General features: G+C 43.6%; 1 protein-coding gene across 2 annotated transcripts in view; it reads right to left on the bottom strand.

Moving 5' to 3' along the window:
• Window positions 1-17815, bottom strand: part of SLC9A2 (solute carrier family 9 member A2) — a 97318-nt gene that overhangs the window by 51440 nt on the left and 28063 nt on the right. Inside the window, exons 1-4 of one of the 2 annotated variants that reach the window (XM_072844400.1) lie at window positions 12217-12401; window positions 11747-11937; window positions 9768-10231; window positions 2763-3013 (exon numbers count right to left, since the gene is read on the bottom strand). In XM_072844400.1, the coding sequence (XP_072700501.1) occupies window positions 2763-3013; window positions 9768-10231; window positions 11747-11780 (749 nt within the window). In that variant the 5' untranslated portion in view covers window positions 11781-11937; window positions 12217-12401. Of the gene's footprint in view, window positions 1-2762; window positions 3014-9767; window positions 10232-11746; window positions 11938-12216; window positions 12402-17815 lie in introns of those variants that run through there. The other variant, XM_072844399.1, reaches the window with a different exon arrangement.

Consider the following 17815-nt stretch of genomic DNA (forward strand, 5'->3'; position numbering starts at 1 on the left):
TCTTTTTTAAATTTATATTCAATTAGCCAACATACAGTTCATCATTAGTTTCAGACGTAGTTTTCACTAGTTCATCAGTTGCATATAACACCCAGTGCTGTTTTGTTTTGTTTTTAACCAGACTTTCGTGTTAACTTCCTGTTCATTGAGTGTGATCTCAATCTAGGACGGGCTGCCTAAGAGCCAGCCCAAGACAAAGCTGAAAGCACAGGGGGTTAGAGGATTGGATCTGAGAGGCAATCCAAAGGGGAAGGGAGAGGAAGTAGAGATGGAAAGAAGGAAGGAGAAGAGGGAGACAGGGAGGAGAACTTGCAAAACTCAGGCAGGCAGAGTCACGTCGCTACACTGTTTTACAGTTTCGGAGAGGGGCTTTCTTTACCCTCTCTGCCCCCCGGCTGCCTAACCTCAGTGCTTCTTTTCCTTTCTGTGTGGCCACCCACTTCTCTTAAGCAAACAAGGGAAATTACTGAGCATGCTCATCATGTCACATGCCTTCCCTCCCATTTACCTTAAAATTTGTTTTTAAATGGCAAAAGAGTGCAATTATAGAAGTATGATAGGAATCCTAAACTCAGTGCAACTGAAATGTGGAAAAATCACTAGTTCTATAAAAGAAGTGCACACCGGTATGCAATTTTAATTGCATCGTTACAGTGGATCCTCTGGACCAACATCCCAAGGTCAGGATAGTACTTAAAATGTGGAAGTGCACGTTGTTCAAAGCGGGGGTCACTCGCATCTACAATGTACACCATACAGAAGCAGCACACAGCACACGTGGGCGAGTTCTGAATATCATGCTAATCACCTCACATTAGAAAACAGGGCATCACTTCTGAGAACACACACACTCCAATGTCAATCTGTCCCTTCACTTGCTATCAGCAGGTAATGGGTGTGCATGGTAATTCCAGACCCCCAAAAATGTTTTAAACCTCTCATAATATCTCATTTAAGAGTTACCTTATTTTAGCGCACTGTGTGCAATGACAATATTAGTTCAAATGTAATAAAGGACCTTTCTGTATGCTAGGCTGTAAAATAAATGTTCACTTTGAAGTTGGAAACAGAGGGGATGTTTTTCTTCCACCAACAAATCGTGCAGAGAATTATCTGTGCTGTTTACCAGGAACACGGTGTCCTATTTGCCCCTTATTTCCTAATTCCCAGAGCGAGTAAATGCATAATAATCCCATCTTCACGGGAGGTCAGGATCTTGATGAAGCACCAGCCTCCAATCTCTGTGGACTCTGGTCCTCATGGACATCGCTAAGCAAGATGCACCAACCCCAACTCCTTCCAACACTTTAACCCCCATCCCGTACTCTGGGTCTTCCCATCACAGTCCCTGCCCCCAACCTCAAGCCAATTGACACATATATTCAGACAACCATATGAGTGTTCTAGAACATTTACTACTTATGCATGTGGTCCAAATATATTCAAGGTTCTCACGCAAACTGCTATTAGAACACTGCTGGAATGCAGCCACAAAGTCCCACCCCCATCATTCTTTAGAGACCTTGAAAGTGCTCACACACTTTCAAAGACACTGGTCAAAGAACAGTGAAGCAACTGGAAGTCATACAAATGATATGAATAGCAACCAGGAAGATACAGAACATTTCATGACTGGGTCAAACTGGATTAATATGTTGCTTTATTTAGGTTCTCTGTGAAACAGAAAACCATACAGCCTTTACCTCATGGCTAGCATTATAATGGGTCTCACTCTCCTCAGGGAGAAGCACCTGACCTCTTCCACCACAAATCTAATCTACTTCCCATACAAAAGAGGTGAAAAACAAATCGTCCTTAAAGCAATGCCTGAATCAGGCTGCAGACCTATGTTTACCACTCAGAAACTTGATATATAGCTGGTCCTTGCATAGAGCCCAGCACCTACCGAGCTGTAAGTATCTGCCAAAATGAAAACGTATAAACGTATAAAGGCTTTTCATTACTAAGTATTTCTCACCAACCCTATATGGGGTGTGACCATAATAAAATAGACTTGTTCTTGGAAGCTTTGTTACAAAAACATCCACGCCCAACAAGGAACCTCCTTCAAAGGGATGCTCGGAAGTCTAGAATCAGATCCCAACACCACCCATCTTCAGCCCACTTGCAGAGCTTCTTGAGAATGTCCTTCCAAATCCGTTAGTGAATGATACACTAACTGCATCTGTAATAAAGAATTTCTTGCTTTATAATCATGCCTCTTCATTTAAAAAGCTAAAGCCAGAATGACATGATTACGTGCCTTATTCATTGGATTCTGCTGTGAATGACTGAACGCCATTATTTCAAATCAAATCTAGCACACAAAGTGAAGGTTCCCTACCACTAATATCATTCAAATGAATATCCATAAGCAATTCTAGAATTCCAGATGCAGTTTAGGTGATATGACCTTGCTGGAACAAGCATAGAACTTCCCACATGGACTACCCTGAGTGGGCATCAAACTCAGAAAATTTTTCGTGCCTGACAATCCACTGTGACAGTTTATTGTCACTTTTCATATGAGAGTCAAGAGATAATTTTTAGGTAGCTTTCCATTCTAGTATGAGATCACTTTAGTATAAATTTAGTGGAATTTCTTCACTTCTTTGACACAAAGAGTAAGGAAAATTCATTTTTAATTTTTTTGAGAATTCAAGAGAACCTCTTTTATAAAACTTATTCGAACTTAGCATCTTGGCTTAGAATACTTAAATTTAATGAAATTAAGTGGTTTTAACAAGGAGGTAAATACTTACGCCATGATACCTGAGAGGTGAAACATTTCGGCTGTTATATAGGACAAATAACTGTACAGGAAGACAAAGAGTGGCTCAATCACTCGGATGTTATGCGTGAACCGAGTAGTAAATGCTGCTATAAATCCCAGGAAGATGCCAATCAACACCCCACCAATTCCCACAACAAAGAAGTTTGCAATTCCAGCAAACACGTCAATGGTCTCAATGGTTTTCATCTGGCAAAAAGACTTGAACAAGTTGTACAGGACCTGTGGGAGAAAGAGAGGCCATGGTCAAGACTCCAACTTCACCGTTTTCACTACATTCACAGAAAAATTCAGCTGGCCTTCTAACAAGGACATTTCTTCTGTACACCCAAGTTGATGATCAGTGACAATGAATGTATCGCTCTCTCTCATGCTTTAATATGATATTGAATAACTTTGAACAAAAAGCTATGATAAAAGTATGTTGCCCGGAAAGCTATTTCTCAAAGTGAGAGAGAAGAGAGTTCGTGATTATGATGCCATTGACTCCTAAATATTATTCTTAAGATACCATCTAAAAGATAATTTTAAACGACTTGGCTGCCATCCAACAGGCCTTGCTGTGTTACCGATGCTGGGGAAGTAGTTGGTCAGAGAGAAAGCTGGTCAAGCTTGCTGTGAATTTAGTAACTTTACAAGGCTCTCTTATGGGTCTTGCCATGGAAGGGGCCCCAGCCAGGTACCCCACCTGAAGGGGTATCTTCCTCCCAGGACACTGAGGTCTTCCCTCTTCACTTCACCCCGTTCCCCCTCCACACACACACACACACACACATCTGCTATAACATGAGATCCAAAGCCTCTTTCTTAAAGCCAAGAGGCAGCCACCTGTGGTGGGTACATGTGTGTGTTGTGTGTACGTGTGCTATAATTTCATACATATTTTGTCCCTTTTTAAAAGTAATGAGCCTCCACGGCTGTTTGGCTTCTGAAAAATCCACACAGTCTTTACATGGTCTTAGTCTAATTAAGCTTCAAAAATGCTAGGCACTTCACGTCTGTTAGGGAATATGCTCACAAGCCTGTTTCTAAGGGCCACTGTGCCAACTGAAACAGGAAGTGATGGCTTAGGCCCTACCACATGTTTTACAAAGCCAGCAGGGAAAATATGAGTCCAGCAGGTGCCCTGCTTCTTTTCATTGTGTTATTTAAAGCCAGAATCTCCAGGGGAGCTGGCTGGCAGGATACTGGGATGAAGGCCTTTTACGGTACAGGCCGTGCTACACCTTTATTTGGTTTCTGAGAAACTAAAATTGAACCCATTGGTCCATGGTCACGCAAAATGTCAGATGCGATATGAAAATCCAGGTCTCCTGACCTTCTGGGTGAGTTTTTCAAGGTTCAACCATGGGAGAATGAGTCAGGTTCTGCCCCTGGGAGCCAGCGTGTGATCTGGGGAGAGTCGACTCCACTCTTGGCCTCACCGAAGGTCCGTTAGGGCTCACCACAGCTGCAGGTTTTTATGTAATTTTTCCATCTTTTCTGCTGGCTCATAAGCTCCTTGTGCTCAAGGTTCATTCCTTATTATGATTTGCCTTTTCCGTGCTGCCTGGAAGATGACAATAAATATCCGCCGACTTCGAAGAAAGCAGCAGGTTACGCTTAGATGTGAGTGGGCTTTTCTTTTCTCGTAATGGTCGGCGTGACATCCAAGAGCATTTGCTATTGTACCGTCAAGAATGACTTGAGTAAGAAGGGGGAGGAAAAGCAGCTCCTTCCCCTGAGGATTTCAATGCCTTGACAGTATCATCACTTGCCGGAAGAGAAACTGACGCGTAGCAGCAGCCGCTTCCGCTTCCGGCCAGAGGCTTGCTGCACGTGGATCCTGTGAGCATCTGCAGCTGTGGTGGCTCCCGGAGGTCAGAGATGTGCTATATATACTCCTTGTCTCCGAAGAGCCAAGGCCAAAGGGTGACAGTCACCTGCTGCCAGAGGAGAGAGCCGGGTTTCCCTGCCAGCCCACTCTGCACAGACAGCGCCCCCCCCAACAGCCCCCAGGCCACTTGGTCTCTGCTGGTCTGTCCCTAGACTCCCAGGCTTCTGCCCCCCCTCCCCACTCCTGCCTACACTGGCAAATCTCAGCTGCCCTGGCTCCCATGCTCCCTATGGCCAACGCAAGACTCACTTCCTTTAAATAATGTTATTCCATTTGTCACTCAAGTTTAAAATCCTTGACTTTAGGAAAGCTCAATATCTGGCTGCTGCTTCTTCTTCTTCTTCTTCTTCTTCTTCTTCTTCTTCTTCTTCTTCTTTTTTTTTTAACTGCTTTCCAACACCCTTCAGCCTGGGAGAGTCAAAGCACAGCTCCACAAAACACCATAATTCATCACTGCCCCTGGTTCCCTCCTTGTGGTTTCTTTCAGGAGGAACCCAGCCCCTAAGCCCAGGGAGACTTTATCTGTCTTCCATGGCCCAGCTGAAGCCGCTGCTCCCCTCAAGAGTGTTCCTGAACTCCTACAGCCCCTTCAAATCACCTGTTGCCCTCCTGCAACAAAGGTGATCTTGCATACCAGTCAGGCTTTGGGGACCGGCCATCTTGCATTGTGGGTGTTGCCTCCTGGTTGCCCACCTCATTTCCCTGAAAAATTCAAGAGTCCTCCTGCAAAGAACCCGCATCTCCTCCTCCTCCTCTCTTGTATCTCCCTTCCCCACCCCATCAAGCACATTTATGAGGCTTCCAAAGGAGACTCAGGCCTGTGTCCCTAAGGAACAACCTCACAGTCATAGTCTTTCCGGAGGCGTTTTCCTGGCAACTCAATCCATCAAGTCTATCAAAGGGGCAGGGTGGTTTTAATATCTCTTTAGGTTTTGCAGAAAACAAATCTATCAAAGGCACAGGCTGGTTTTAAATATCTCCTTAGGTTTTGCTGAGTCATAGGCACTGAAGTTTCAGTACATGGGCCAGAAGCTCCAGTTCGATCATTCTACTGCCTCAGATGCCAGGGCAATGTTACGGGGCAATGTCTTAGGTAGAGATGTTGCCTTGACAACCAGAAAGCTTTCCATACCCTCCAACCTGCCTTACAGTGAACCTGATACCCAGTGATCAGCACAAGATAAAATTCTTTTAGTTACCACTGGCCATAATCCATAGTTAGTTCATTCTAGTTAAATGCTTTCATCGTAACACAAGGGAATCTATGTAGAAAAATACTGTTGGGGTTATAAATTACATCTGCATATGCATATATACTAGGTATGTTGGCTACAATTACGTCTCTAGTTGCTCTGTGCAAAATTGACCTCAACTTGACAACTGTGTTTTTCAAAGACCCAGATACCAGCACTGACTTTATTTTATAGTGGGCTAATTCGACAGTTGAGTACTTTCAAATCATTCTAGTCATTATTGTGATTATATAAGCACCCAGCCAGCTAGCTCAGTTGGTAGAGTAGACTCCTAAAATACAGCTAGCTCAGTTTTAGAGTAGACTCCTAAAATACATACATATATATATATGTATATATATGAATTAGAAATTATCTATTTTGATCTTTGATTTAAAAGGTGTGAGACAGTGAAATCATGTAACACACAAAGATGCAAACAATACCAAGTTCTTTATGAGAATAGCTCTGTTCCAGAAAAATAGCTTTTGGGTCACTTTTTTTTTTCATATGAAATACAAGAAACAATCATTTTTGCATAGGAATTTTAAATATAGGGATCCCTGGGTGGCGCAGCGGTTTGGTGCCTGCCTTTGGCCCAGGGCATGATCCTGGAGACCCGGGATCGAATCCCACATCGGGCTCCCGGTGCATAGAGCCTGCTTCTCCCTCTGCCTGTGTCTCTGCCTCTCTCTCTCTCTCTGTATCTGTCATAAATAAATAAAATATTAAAAAAAAAGGAATTTTAAATATATTCTGCTATTTGCAGAGCAAAAATGAGTAGCAAGTGGTTACTGTTTATCTTCCAGTTTCCTGAAGTTAAATACCAGTGCACAGCACATAATGCCTGGGCGATGAAGCCCGTCTGCTGCCCGGTTCCAAAGAGCCAGTTCTCCCTAACCACGCCTCGTTGTGGCAGATTGAGGAAATTCTTTAAGTCTTCTTGGAAAATGCGTGATTATTCAATGGTTGCATTATTAAAATGTTCTAGAAATGATGTTGGAAATGACCACGTGAGCTTAAGTCACTTGATTCTGCATGACTGTGGGATGGCAGGGCTGATCTGACAACTAAGACCCTGAGCGATCTTGGCCTAATAAGGAAAATTTTGAAGTTTTCCTAAAATATTTATGGTAAAGGAAAGCACAGAAATTCTATTTAAAAATCTGACCTTTGCTCCTTCAGCTGTCATTTCTCCAGCTGATTCCAATCTACATAGCCATGGACAATGGCATGGCTGGACTGCAATTATACAGCATTCATTTCTCTTCGCACCAAAACATTTTTACGGTAGGTTTCTCCCCTTAACGCTGCTCCCTCAGTATTGTATCTACCAAGATTTGGGGACAGAATGAATCACATTGACCTTTAATTTTACTCCTCCAGACTACATTTTTAACATGAATTCTTCCTGTTTAATCTTTACCCTTCTCATTGCAACTCCTAGTGACTCATCATCTTCACCGTATGCAGCAGGGTCCATACTTTTCATGCCTTTCCCTACCCCGTGAGTTCCTTAAACCTCTCCTAGAGATAAGACGAGAAGTCAAAGAATCCATAAAACATGGATTCTACCTCTGTACTCCAAGGGTACCTGACTAGGAGGCAAAATGATCTTTTTTTTTTTTTTTTTTTTTTTTTTTAACAATGTGGTTCTAATCATTCCTAACACCTGATCCGTTCAGTCCACTATTCAGGCATTTCAGTGACTATGATACCAGGAAGCTTCTTCTTCACCTTTAGGAGGGCAAAACCCTCAGGCATGCCTGCTAGCTTGTAGGTGTGGGTCCACGGGGCTCCGAGCCCTGGGTATATAACGTGAGGAAGGTCCATACACGGGAAATCCTTACAGTCATTCTGACTTACAGGTTTTGGCCTGTAACAAGGGCTTCTACATCTTAAGAGCAGCCACGCCCTTTCTCTGTCCTTGCCCTCTTTCCTCTATTGAACAGCGCCCTCAATCTGGCCCGCTGCCTTCTCTGGGTCAGGGACTCCCTCTCTGTCCATAAAACCACATTGGATGGCTTGGGGCCTCTTGACAGGAGGCAACAGATGTACCTCTGGAAAACCTGGGGCCTTTGCACACTTTGAATGGTGGTTTAGCCAGATTTTTTCCTCAGGTCTGATTCCTGACAAACTCAAAGAATGGAGTTTGAGTTTGAATTCAGAAACTGAGGTTTCTGAATGAGAAATTTTTTTTTTTTTTTTTTTTTTTAAAGAGAAGGGAAAGCAGGGTAAAGGCATGGCATATCACACTAAAACTGAGCTGGCCTTGCTAGACTGCCCTAGAATGAGTGCAGCAGGGCTGTTACTATTTCTTTATAAAGTTTCCTATACAAGAAAGAGATCCAAGAAATCCTTATTAAAAATGTCCAAATCTAAAAAGAAAAAATGTCCACAATCTACCTCAATAAGGGTAACATGTACCTATCAAACCTAAAACACCATGAAAACCTTGATGCCTCTGGAAATTAGAATTACAAAATGTCTCCATCACCATGGTAGTCTCTCAGTTATAATTTAAAATTGCTAAGTCAAGGACAAATCACTATTAATGAATAATGGAATAAATGGAGTGTATTTTGTTACTTGAAAGAGGTACCTTAGCTGCCTTAAAATAGCTATCTTAGCAGCTATTCTAAAAAAACGGGATTTCCTTATCAATTACTTTCTACCCAATAACGTCCACAGGGAGCTAATGGACATCCTTCAAAATGACATTTTATGCAGTTTGGGGGTCTGCATACAAGCTCATGGAGGGTGATGTTGGTATCTATGCAGACTTTTAAATGAATCAGGAATAATATTTTAATGAAAGGAACTAATGCAGGGGGTACTATAAACTAGTTACCTAAAATCTTTTAATATTTTTCTCTGCCTCAAGTGTCTTACCTACCAAATGAGAAAAATAATTACTACATAGTTATAAAGACCCGAGCACAATGTAGGCATTCACAAGAGGTTCACAGTGATGCGGACAATTATGCATCATCACTGCAGAATGGGGGCCAGCATAAAACTGCATCACTGGTGCTCCCTAACTGGTTTACTGATACAGGGTCACCTGTGTGTCTTTCACTGATGGAGGAACAACCTGTAGGCCTCATGGGTGGTGGAGAGAGGCTTCCTTACCACTTCTCCACATTTTGCTGGAGCTCAGGAAGCAGGGCAGAGGTAAATTCTGTTAACATTAAGATCACAACAGCCTCTGACTCTAATTATGTGTTAATTAGTGAGAATTAAAAATAAATTCGCATTCTCTGAATAAATACCCAGTTATGGGGAAAATGGTGAGGACCGGAAATCAGCTGGCTGAGTAGTAACAGAAAGTGAGAGTGTAATGGAAAACTGGCCTAAAATAACAAAATAATAAATAAGCCATCCCCAGACACAGAATGGCACTTGGTAGGTATCGTCGTTTCATTTCTATTACACATAGTAGACTGCCAGCATCACGTCTCACAAAGAATTCTGGGACCTGAAGTCCTTCGAGTCTGATCAAAGCCCATCACTTTTGAAAATGCCAAGTGAGAAATCTTCAGAGGTAGAAAGGCCACGATCACTTTGATGCCCCCCTGGCACCAGCAGGACCTTGCAAGCAGAGACCAGCTACATAGATTGTGCGACCCAGTGCAAAACAAAAATGAGGGGCCCACTGTGTAATAATGAATTTAAAAAGTCAATAGTCAATAAAGAGAATGTTACACAGCATTTCAAGGCAGCAATACCAGAGCATTAAGCTGAGTGAGGGGCCGTCTCAGTGCACAACTGTGTGAGGGTCGCACCTCAGCTGTCATTATCAGAAAGCTGACGCAGACCGGTGGCGCCCAGTGGTGTTGGAGGGATGCAGCGTGAACATGCTACTCACCACTGTCACTGCATCATTCAGCAGAGACTCTCCGAAGACCAGGATGTAGAGCTGCTCATTGACATGAATGTTCTCAAAGACGGCGAGCACGGCCACGGGGTCCACGGCTGAGATCAAGCTGCCGAAGAGCAGATTCTGGAGCAGGGTGATGTCACTCAGGCCAAAGGCTTCAATCTGGCAGATACCATACAAAGACACCCCGATGCCAATGGAATTCCAAAGGGTCCCTACCACAGCATACCAGAATATGGTGCCAATGTTCTCAAAGAATGGGCGTGTGGGCATGAAATAGCCCGCGTCAAGCACAATGGGTGGGAGGAGATACAAGAAAAACACATCAGTCTTCATCGCAGGGGGGGACTTTTCATCGACCCCAAAAATAATCCCTCCTAGCAGCAGGCCAACCATTATAAGAAGGCAGCTCTCCGGCACTATCGTGGGCAACTTGTGATACAGATGGAAGCCTGTAAAGGAAAAAAGATAAAGAAAAAACATTTGGGTTGTGCAAGACATAGGGTGAAAGTAAATTGGTTCTCTTTGCCAGAACTGATAGATTCTATCTCAAAACCTCCCAGGTGAGCATAATCGGCTACAGACTGGCTTTGCAGAGTATGATGCAAAAGTCAGATGATCTCCTTAAGACTATTCATGATGTACGGGGTAGGCATAAGTGCAACTTTACATCAGAAGTTGAATGACAGAGGTGCATAGTACTTCCACAGCACGGCTGTCGTCTAAATTCCAGTGAAGTGTTCTTAAATACAACCGTGTGATTTTATATTTGAAGCAGTTTTGTGATTTCTAACACATTTTCAAAGGTGACATCTCATTTCATCCTCACAAAAACTTTAAGAGGAGGCAAGGCAGTTATTTTCACCTTTTCAGATATATTTAAGTGGAAACTGAGGCTCAAAGAGATACAGGGTCTTGTCAAGGTGGCCGGATCACACACCAGCTTTCAGGTTACCACTGCCCCCTCTGGTACTGAGAAGAGTTTGCAATGTATTTAATATTTTTAATTTCAGGGGCACCTGGGTGGCTCAGTGGTTGAGCATCTGCCTTTGGCTCAGATCATGATCCCAGGGTCCTGGGATCAAGTCCCTCAGCATCAGGCTCTCTGCCAGGAGCCTGCTTCTCCCTCTGCCTGTGTCTCTGCCTCTCTCTGTGTGTCTCATGAATAAATAAATGAAAATCTTTTTTTAAAAAAATTTCTTTTTTTAAATTTCAGGGCCGCCTAGGTGGCTCCAGGGGTTAAGCTTCCAACTCTTGATTTTGGCTCAGATCATGATCTCAGGGTCATGAGATTGAGCCCTGCATCAGGCTCCTTCCTCAACAGGGAATCTGCTTGGAATTCTCTCTCTGCTCCTCTGTCTGCCCCCTCATTGCATGTGCTTGCATGTACATGCATGCGTGATGCACGCTCTCTCTCTCTCAAATAAATAAAGAAGTCTTTTTTAAATGTTTAAAAATTTCAGACTACTTCACTTGGAATGCTAAGTATGTTTAATTTTTCAGAGGTCTGCTCCTTCAGGGACAACCCAATCAATGCTTTGAAGACACTTCAGCCAATTACGACTTGAGAGATGTAAACCACCATGACCTCCAGGCTCAGAGCTTCTAGTCAAGACCATGGAATAGATGTGTTTAAGACCCGCTGTGAGGAGACCCCACACTAGTGCTAGGGGAGGAGGGAGGGAGGAAATCAGCTAGGACATCATGGAGGAGGCAGTCTCTGGTGGTGCTTCCTGAAAGGACAGACAGACATTAAATACACAGAGAAGGCACAAAGAGCCTCCCAGGAAGTGAGCAATTGGAGGAAACTATCCATCTCCTAATTCATGGGGGAGCCCAGTGTGGCTGTGATGCAACAACTGTGTCGGGGGGAGGTGGGCAGCAGGGGGAGATGGCACACGGGCTGACAGGGAAGCAGGTTCACCCACGAAGGCCCCCTGATAAGGCTTCGGGGGGACAGTCCATACCGACACAGCAGCCTGTCCTGAGGGCACCTCGCATGCTTTAGGATGAAAGCAGCCTGTGGAAGTTATCTGACCTACAGGAACGTGATGTTAAAACGTCAGAATGTGTCCTTAGAAACTCAGGATCACAGGGAGTTTACTAAGTAAACCCTTTAGAGCCGACCAACCGCACTAAAGACATGGCATGGAACAGCCTGTGAAAAAGAGCATAAAAGGAATCGTCATGAACTCAAGAGCTCTGAAGGATTTCTAAATAATAAAGTGAACAGTTTGGTTCACTAGGACTGATGGTTTTCTTATCCAGGTCACAGGAGGCCCCGGTCATTGCTGGGGGATGAATGTACTCAGCTGGTTGGGCCGCTCTGCCCCCGTGACCTCTGCCCTGCTGACCTCTGTGCCGAACAGAGACTCTAAGGGGGTCCCCTGACGACCCCACCTTTGTAACCCCTCCTCGCGCTGAGTCCAGCTTCTACCTGCAACGTTCCCTGTGTGATAAGGATGTGCCTGCCCTGAACGGCTGAACGGCCCCCTGGAGTCTAAGGGAAATGAGCTCCTTTCTGGAATGCAGGACACGAAGGCCCAACCCAAAGGTGCCGTGTGCCCGGGCCTTAATGGGTGCCACGTGGCCTCCGATCCAGTCGCCCACACTCTGTGCTGCCGAGGAGAGGTGACACCCAGGCCCGGGCCCGGGTTGCTCACCTGCAAAATGGGGACAAACCCGCCGGCCATGACAAGGATTGTAACAATGAGGAGTCACCACTGCGCCTGTGACGTCACAAAGCCCCCCGCCCCCCCCGTTTTGGTTTCCTCCCCCTGTCCGACATGAAGATGCAAGAGGAAACAGTTCTAGAAAAATGCACAAAAGCAAGGAATGGGATCGTCCGCAGATGGACTGGAGAGCGAGCAGCGCCTCTTGCGCCCTGGCGGCTCCCCACTCGTGCGCCGGCCTCTCGGCCTCTCGCTCTCCTCCCCCTCCGGCCCGGGTCCCAGGGCTCTCTCCCACGCGGGTGCCACCTCCTGGCCTCCTGGCACTGTGCTGAGAGGAGGCCCTCATTCCTAAGGAGGGAGCGTGGGGACCACGGCCGGCGGAAGAGAGGAGGAAACGGAGGCTGCGTGTGTGCATCTTGCAGGACCAGGCCTGCCACGCTCCAGCGCTGCGCCGGACCCTGTCCAGGACCCGCGACGGCGGACCCCAGGGCAAGGCAGCGGCAGACGTGCAGGATGCCCTCAGACAGAAGCGCCACCGGGACAGGAGACCGGGGGAGCAGGAGGGGACATCTGGCTGCAGCAAATATCAGGGAAGAGCAGCGACAAACCAACAACGGTTGTTTAAAAGACCCTATGCTTACATTTCAAAACCACTGTTCTCCTTTCCTTCGTGAATGCTAGGTCACCCTGGCCTGAAACTGCTAGTCACTGAATCTGCCCAGCCCTTCCAGGAGCAAGGAAGGATTAAATAAAGGTGGTCACCAGAGACCTTAGCTCCGTGCTTTTTGGTGAACGTAAAAGCAGAGACGCTGAATCTTCTAACACTCTCTGCGACCATGGAAGGTTTTGTGTGTAAGTGTGTATGGCTTATAAATGACAGGAGTCCAACGTACCAGCAAAATAATTAACCAAAAGTCTTCTTCAAATTCATTGCTCACAGAATAACACAAGTAAATCCATTATTTGCAAATGTGCATTCATTTACAGCTCTCCCACTCCCAACTACTCAGAGGGTAAGTCAACTTGAATCGAATTTGCTCTTCAGAGTCATTTTTTTTAAAAAGATTTTATTTAGGGATCCCTGGGTGGCGCAGCGGTTTAGTGCCTGCCTTTGGCCCAGGGCACGATCCTGGAGACCCGGGATCGAATCCCATGTCAGGCTCCCTGCATGGAGCTGCTTCTCCCTCTGCCTATGTCTCTGCCTCTCTCTCTCTGTCTCTCTCTGTGACTATCATAAATAAATAAAATTAAAAAAAAAAAAAAAGATTTTATTTATTTATTCATGAGAGACACACACAGAGAGGCAGAGACACAGGCAGAGGGAGAAGTAGGCTCCCTGCAGGAAGCCCAATGTGGGGCTCTATCCCAGGACCCCGAGATCATGACCAGAGCCTAAGGTAGATGCTCAACCACTGAGCCACTCAGGCTCCTCTGTCTCTCCAGAGTCATTATCTCAACAAATGTTATGGAGAAATAGACCACTTAAGGGGGGGGGGGATGAAGTTTTTGATGGTTTTTACAAGGCTGAACATGAGCTACCACAAGTATAATCTACTGCTCAGTCCAGAGGTCATCTAACTTTTCTCTATAAAAAGCAGATAGTAAATATTTCCAGCTTGCAGGCCATATTTTACTCTGCAGTTGTAGTACAAAAGGAGCCGGAAATAATACCTAAGTGTATGAATGTGGCTGTGTTCTAATGAATCGTTACTTGGGGACATGGAAACTAGAATTTCCTACTAGTTTTCATGTCACAGAATAGCATTCTTCTTTTGATTTTGTTTAACAGTTTAAAAATCTAACAGGCCATACAAAACCAGGGTGGGGGCCATGCTTAGCTCCTAGGCTGTGGTTTTCTTCCCCGTGTTTTAGTTTGTTCTTTGTACTTTTTGCTAACTTCTACTTTGTAGTATCTGGAGCATTGTACTCATGTCATTTGCCCTTTATTATTCATACACAAAAGTCCATGAGGATGGGTACTTTAAAATTTTACTTTAATTGCTATAGAAATACCAAGTGGGAAGGGGAATAGGATTGGACTCTCATATAAAACATACAGTTAAGACAATCCTCTCTTAGAATGAAGCTATTTTCATTTCTTTTGCACACAAACATTGAAACGAATTGAGCTTAAAAGCTAAAGATCTATGGATAGCTAAGTACAAAGCCATTGATTCACTGTTTTCTCATCATACTTGAAATAATCTATTTGTCAAATGCTGGGAAGAGAGGACAGGAAGCTTCAAGATAGCAGGATAAACAAAAGAGCAACAATGTAAAAATCTGAATCCCTGAGAACCACCACCATCAACAACAATAACAAAAAAAAGCTATACAAAATAAGTCTCAAAAATGATATACACTTCTAATTACCAAGAGACACAGCCAGAAGAGAAAGGGGGAACCTAGCAGAGGTGAGCAGGGACAAAGCCCTCAGGAGAGGAAGCACATCCTCCAGGTGCAAACACAAATTATCCAATTAATGTTCCATATTTTACGAGAGCCTACAGAATAAATAATGACATTTATTCGATCTACAAATATTTTCCAAGCTCATGTTGAGTTGGGGACAAGTACCCTTGGAAACAAAGTCAGCAGAAGCAGTGTGATTCAGAACTAGCTTCCCGGGCTGCTCCTTCTTGAAGCAACCCTGGGAAACACTGGATTTAACAAAGAATATTCTAAAATAAGTCATGCCTCTTTGGCGGGGGGGGGGGGGGCGGTTAGGGGGGAGGAGGTAAATATTTACAGGGTACATTGAACTTGTTTTTAAGTATTAAGAGAAATAAGCAAGTGCACTCAATGGTAAAAATGCTGGGTTGGTTCATCTATTCCCCTGTGTATAGCAACCAAATACATATTTTTATTTTTATTTTTTTCAAATACACATTTTTAAAAAACAGAATTGCAATAAGCAATAGATAAGGAGAAACAGGAAATAGTGAGAAACATCATTTTGATCTGCTACAGCAACAAGCTGCCATCATTGCATGATAATACTAAGTAGACAAAGACTGAGTGACGGAATTCAGTCCTAAAAATAAATCCAAAGTCGCCTGGGTGGCTCAGTCAGGTAAGCATCTGCCTTCAGCTCAGGTCCTCATCCTGGAATATCAGGATTGAGCCCCACATCAGGCTCCCTGCTCAGGAGGGAGTCTGCTTCTCCCTCTGCCCCTCCCCTGCTGATGCGCACTCTCTCTTTCTCACTCTCTCTCTCACTCTCAAATAAATAAATAAAATATTTTAAAAATAAATAAATAAAAATAGAATCAAACTGAGTAAATAAACAATAAAAATATGGAAATAAATAAATACATAAAGACAAAAAGAATTAACTGATTCATGTCAGTAACCCAGTAACACATTCTTACAATATTTAGTCATATGCTAGAGCTAAAAGATACATTTAATTTCTCCCCACTAAAAAATAGTGCAACTATGAATACGACGCCAAACCTTGTCTTACTGTACTTTGCCTTCTTGTGTTGTGCAGATACTGCATTCTTTATAAGTTGAAGGTTTGTGGCAGTTCTGTGTCCTTGAGCAAGTCAGTTGGCACCATTTCTCCAACAGCATTTGCTCACTTCATGTCTCTGTAGCACATTTTGCTAATTCCTCCGATATTTCAAACTTTTCAGAAATATTATTTCTCCAACAGCATTTACTCACTTCATGTCTCTATAGCACATTTTGCTAATTCTCTTGATATTTAAAACTTTTATAATATTATTATATTTGTTATGGTGATCTATGATCAGTGATTGTAACTTGCTCGAAGCTCAGATGATGGTGAACATTTTTTAGCAATAAGATACTTTTTAATTATAAAAAAAAAAAGGTAGGGGGAGACGCCTGGGTGGCTCAGCAGTTGGGTGTCTGCCTTCGGCTTCAGGGCATGATCCTGGAGTTCAGGGATCAAGTCCCACATCGGGCTCCCTGCATGGAGCCTGTTTCTCCCTCTGCCTATGTCTCTGACTCTCTGTGTGTCTCTCTTAAGTAAATAATAATTTTTAAAAAAAGATATTCTTAAATTAAAGTATTATTATTTTACATATAATGCTATCGAACATTTAGTAGTAGACTACAATATGGTATAAATATAACTTTTATATGCACCAGGACACCAAAAAATTCATCTGACTTGCTTTATTGAAATAGTCGCTTTATTGTAGTGGTCTGCAATATCTGCAATATCTCTGTAGGGGTTTTAAAAATGGTCCCCTTATGAGGTTGCAAAGAACTTATCATAATAAAATAATTGGGAAAAAGATGAAAATATAACAAAAACATTAAAAATCTGTTGGAATTATTCCAAAGCAGAACTTAGATGACATTTAATTTTTCCAAATGACATGACTACTTGCAAAGAAAAGAAAAACAAAATGAATACAGTCTGTCCGTGAAGAATTCTGAAAAGGAACAAAGACTTATACCCTTCATCAGACTGTTGAATCCCTTCTCTGCACAAGGATCTGAGGGAGCCAGTATTGGATCCCAGGTGGGCTATATCGTCCATAAACTTGTATTTGGTACAGAAGATAAGATAGGAACACAAGTAATTATCATACATGATAGGAAGGAAGAGATGTAGTAAGTACCAGAGGAGTAGGGAAGGGAAGGCAATTACAGATGAGGAGATTCAGGGAGGTGGCACTGAGATAACTGGCCGTGAATATTTAGGTTTCAGGGGGAATGAGGCACAAGGCAGGCACGAGGAAAGCCTAGGCACCATGAGGAAGGCGTGGCACAACGACCTGGCTACAAAGTGTGTACAGCAAGGAAGAGATGAACCAATCAAACAGGGAGTGGCCACACCATAGAAGGCCTGGAGGGCTAATCTCTGAAGACCTGCCTCTGTTCTTTGGGCAAGGGGGAACTAATGAAGGTGTCTCTGAACCATCCTTGTCTTCCATACATGGAGTGAAGGGGGACAAGCCCACCCCCACCCCAAGAGACTAGAGACTGGAATTTGGAAATGAGGTGATGAAAGCTGCCAAATGAAAGTTTTACACCAGATGGATTTGATTAGCCATCAGTGAAAATAAGTAAGATGTTGATGCAAATATGTGACTAAAAAGGCTAAGAAGAGCCCAAACTCCAAAGGGATCTATCTATACATAATCTTAGAAAGGGAAGTCTGAGAGGAGGCTCAGCACAATTACATAGTAATGAAAAATAACACTTATATTTTAACAGGGAACTGCTATAGCAAAATGATGTATGATAGGGAAAATTCAGAAGCAATACAAAGGATCAGTGTCATCCAATCAAATTTCTCATTCATTATACATTATGCTGGAACTCTACTATGTGCCAGGTATCATATCAGGCATTAGGAATGCAGCAGTGAGGGGGCCCAAGGTG

Source organism: Canis lupus, chromosome 11, assembly GCF_048164855.1.
Source record: "Canis lupus baileyi chromosome 11, mCanLup2.hap1, whole genome shotgun sequence".
NCBI lineage: Eukaryota > Metazoa > Chordata > Mammalia > Carnivora > Canidae > Canis > Canis lupus.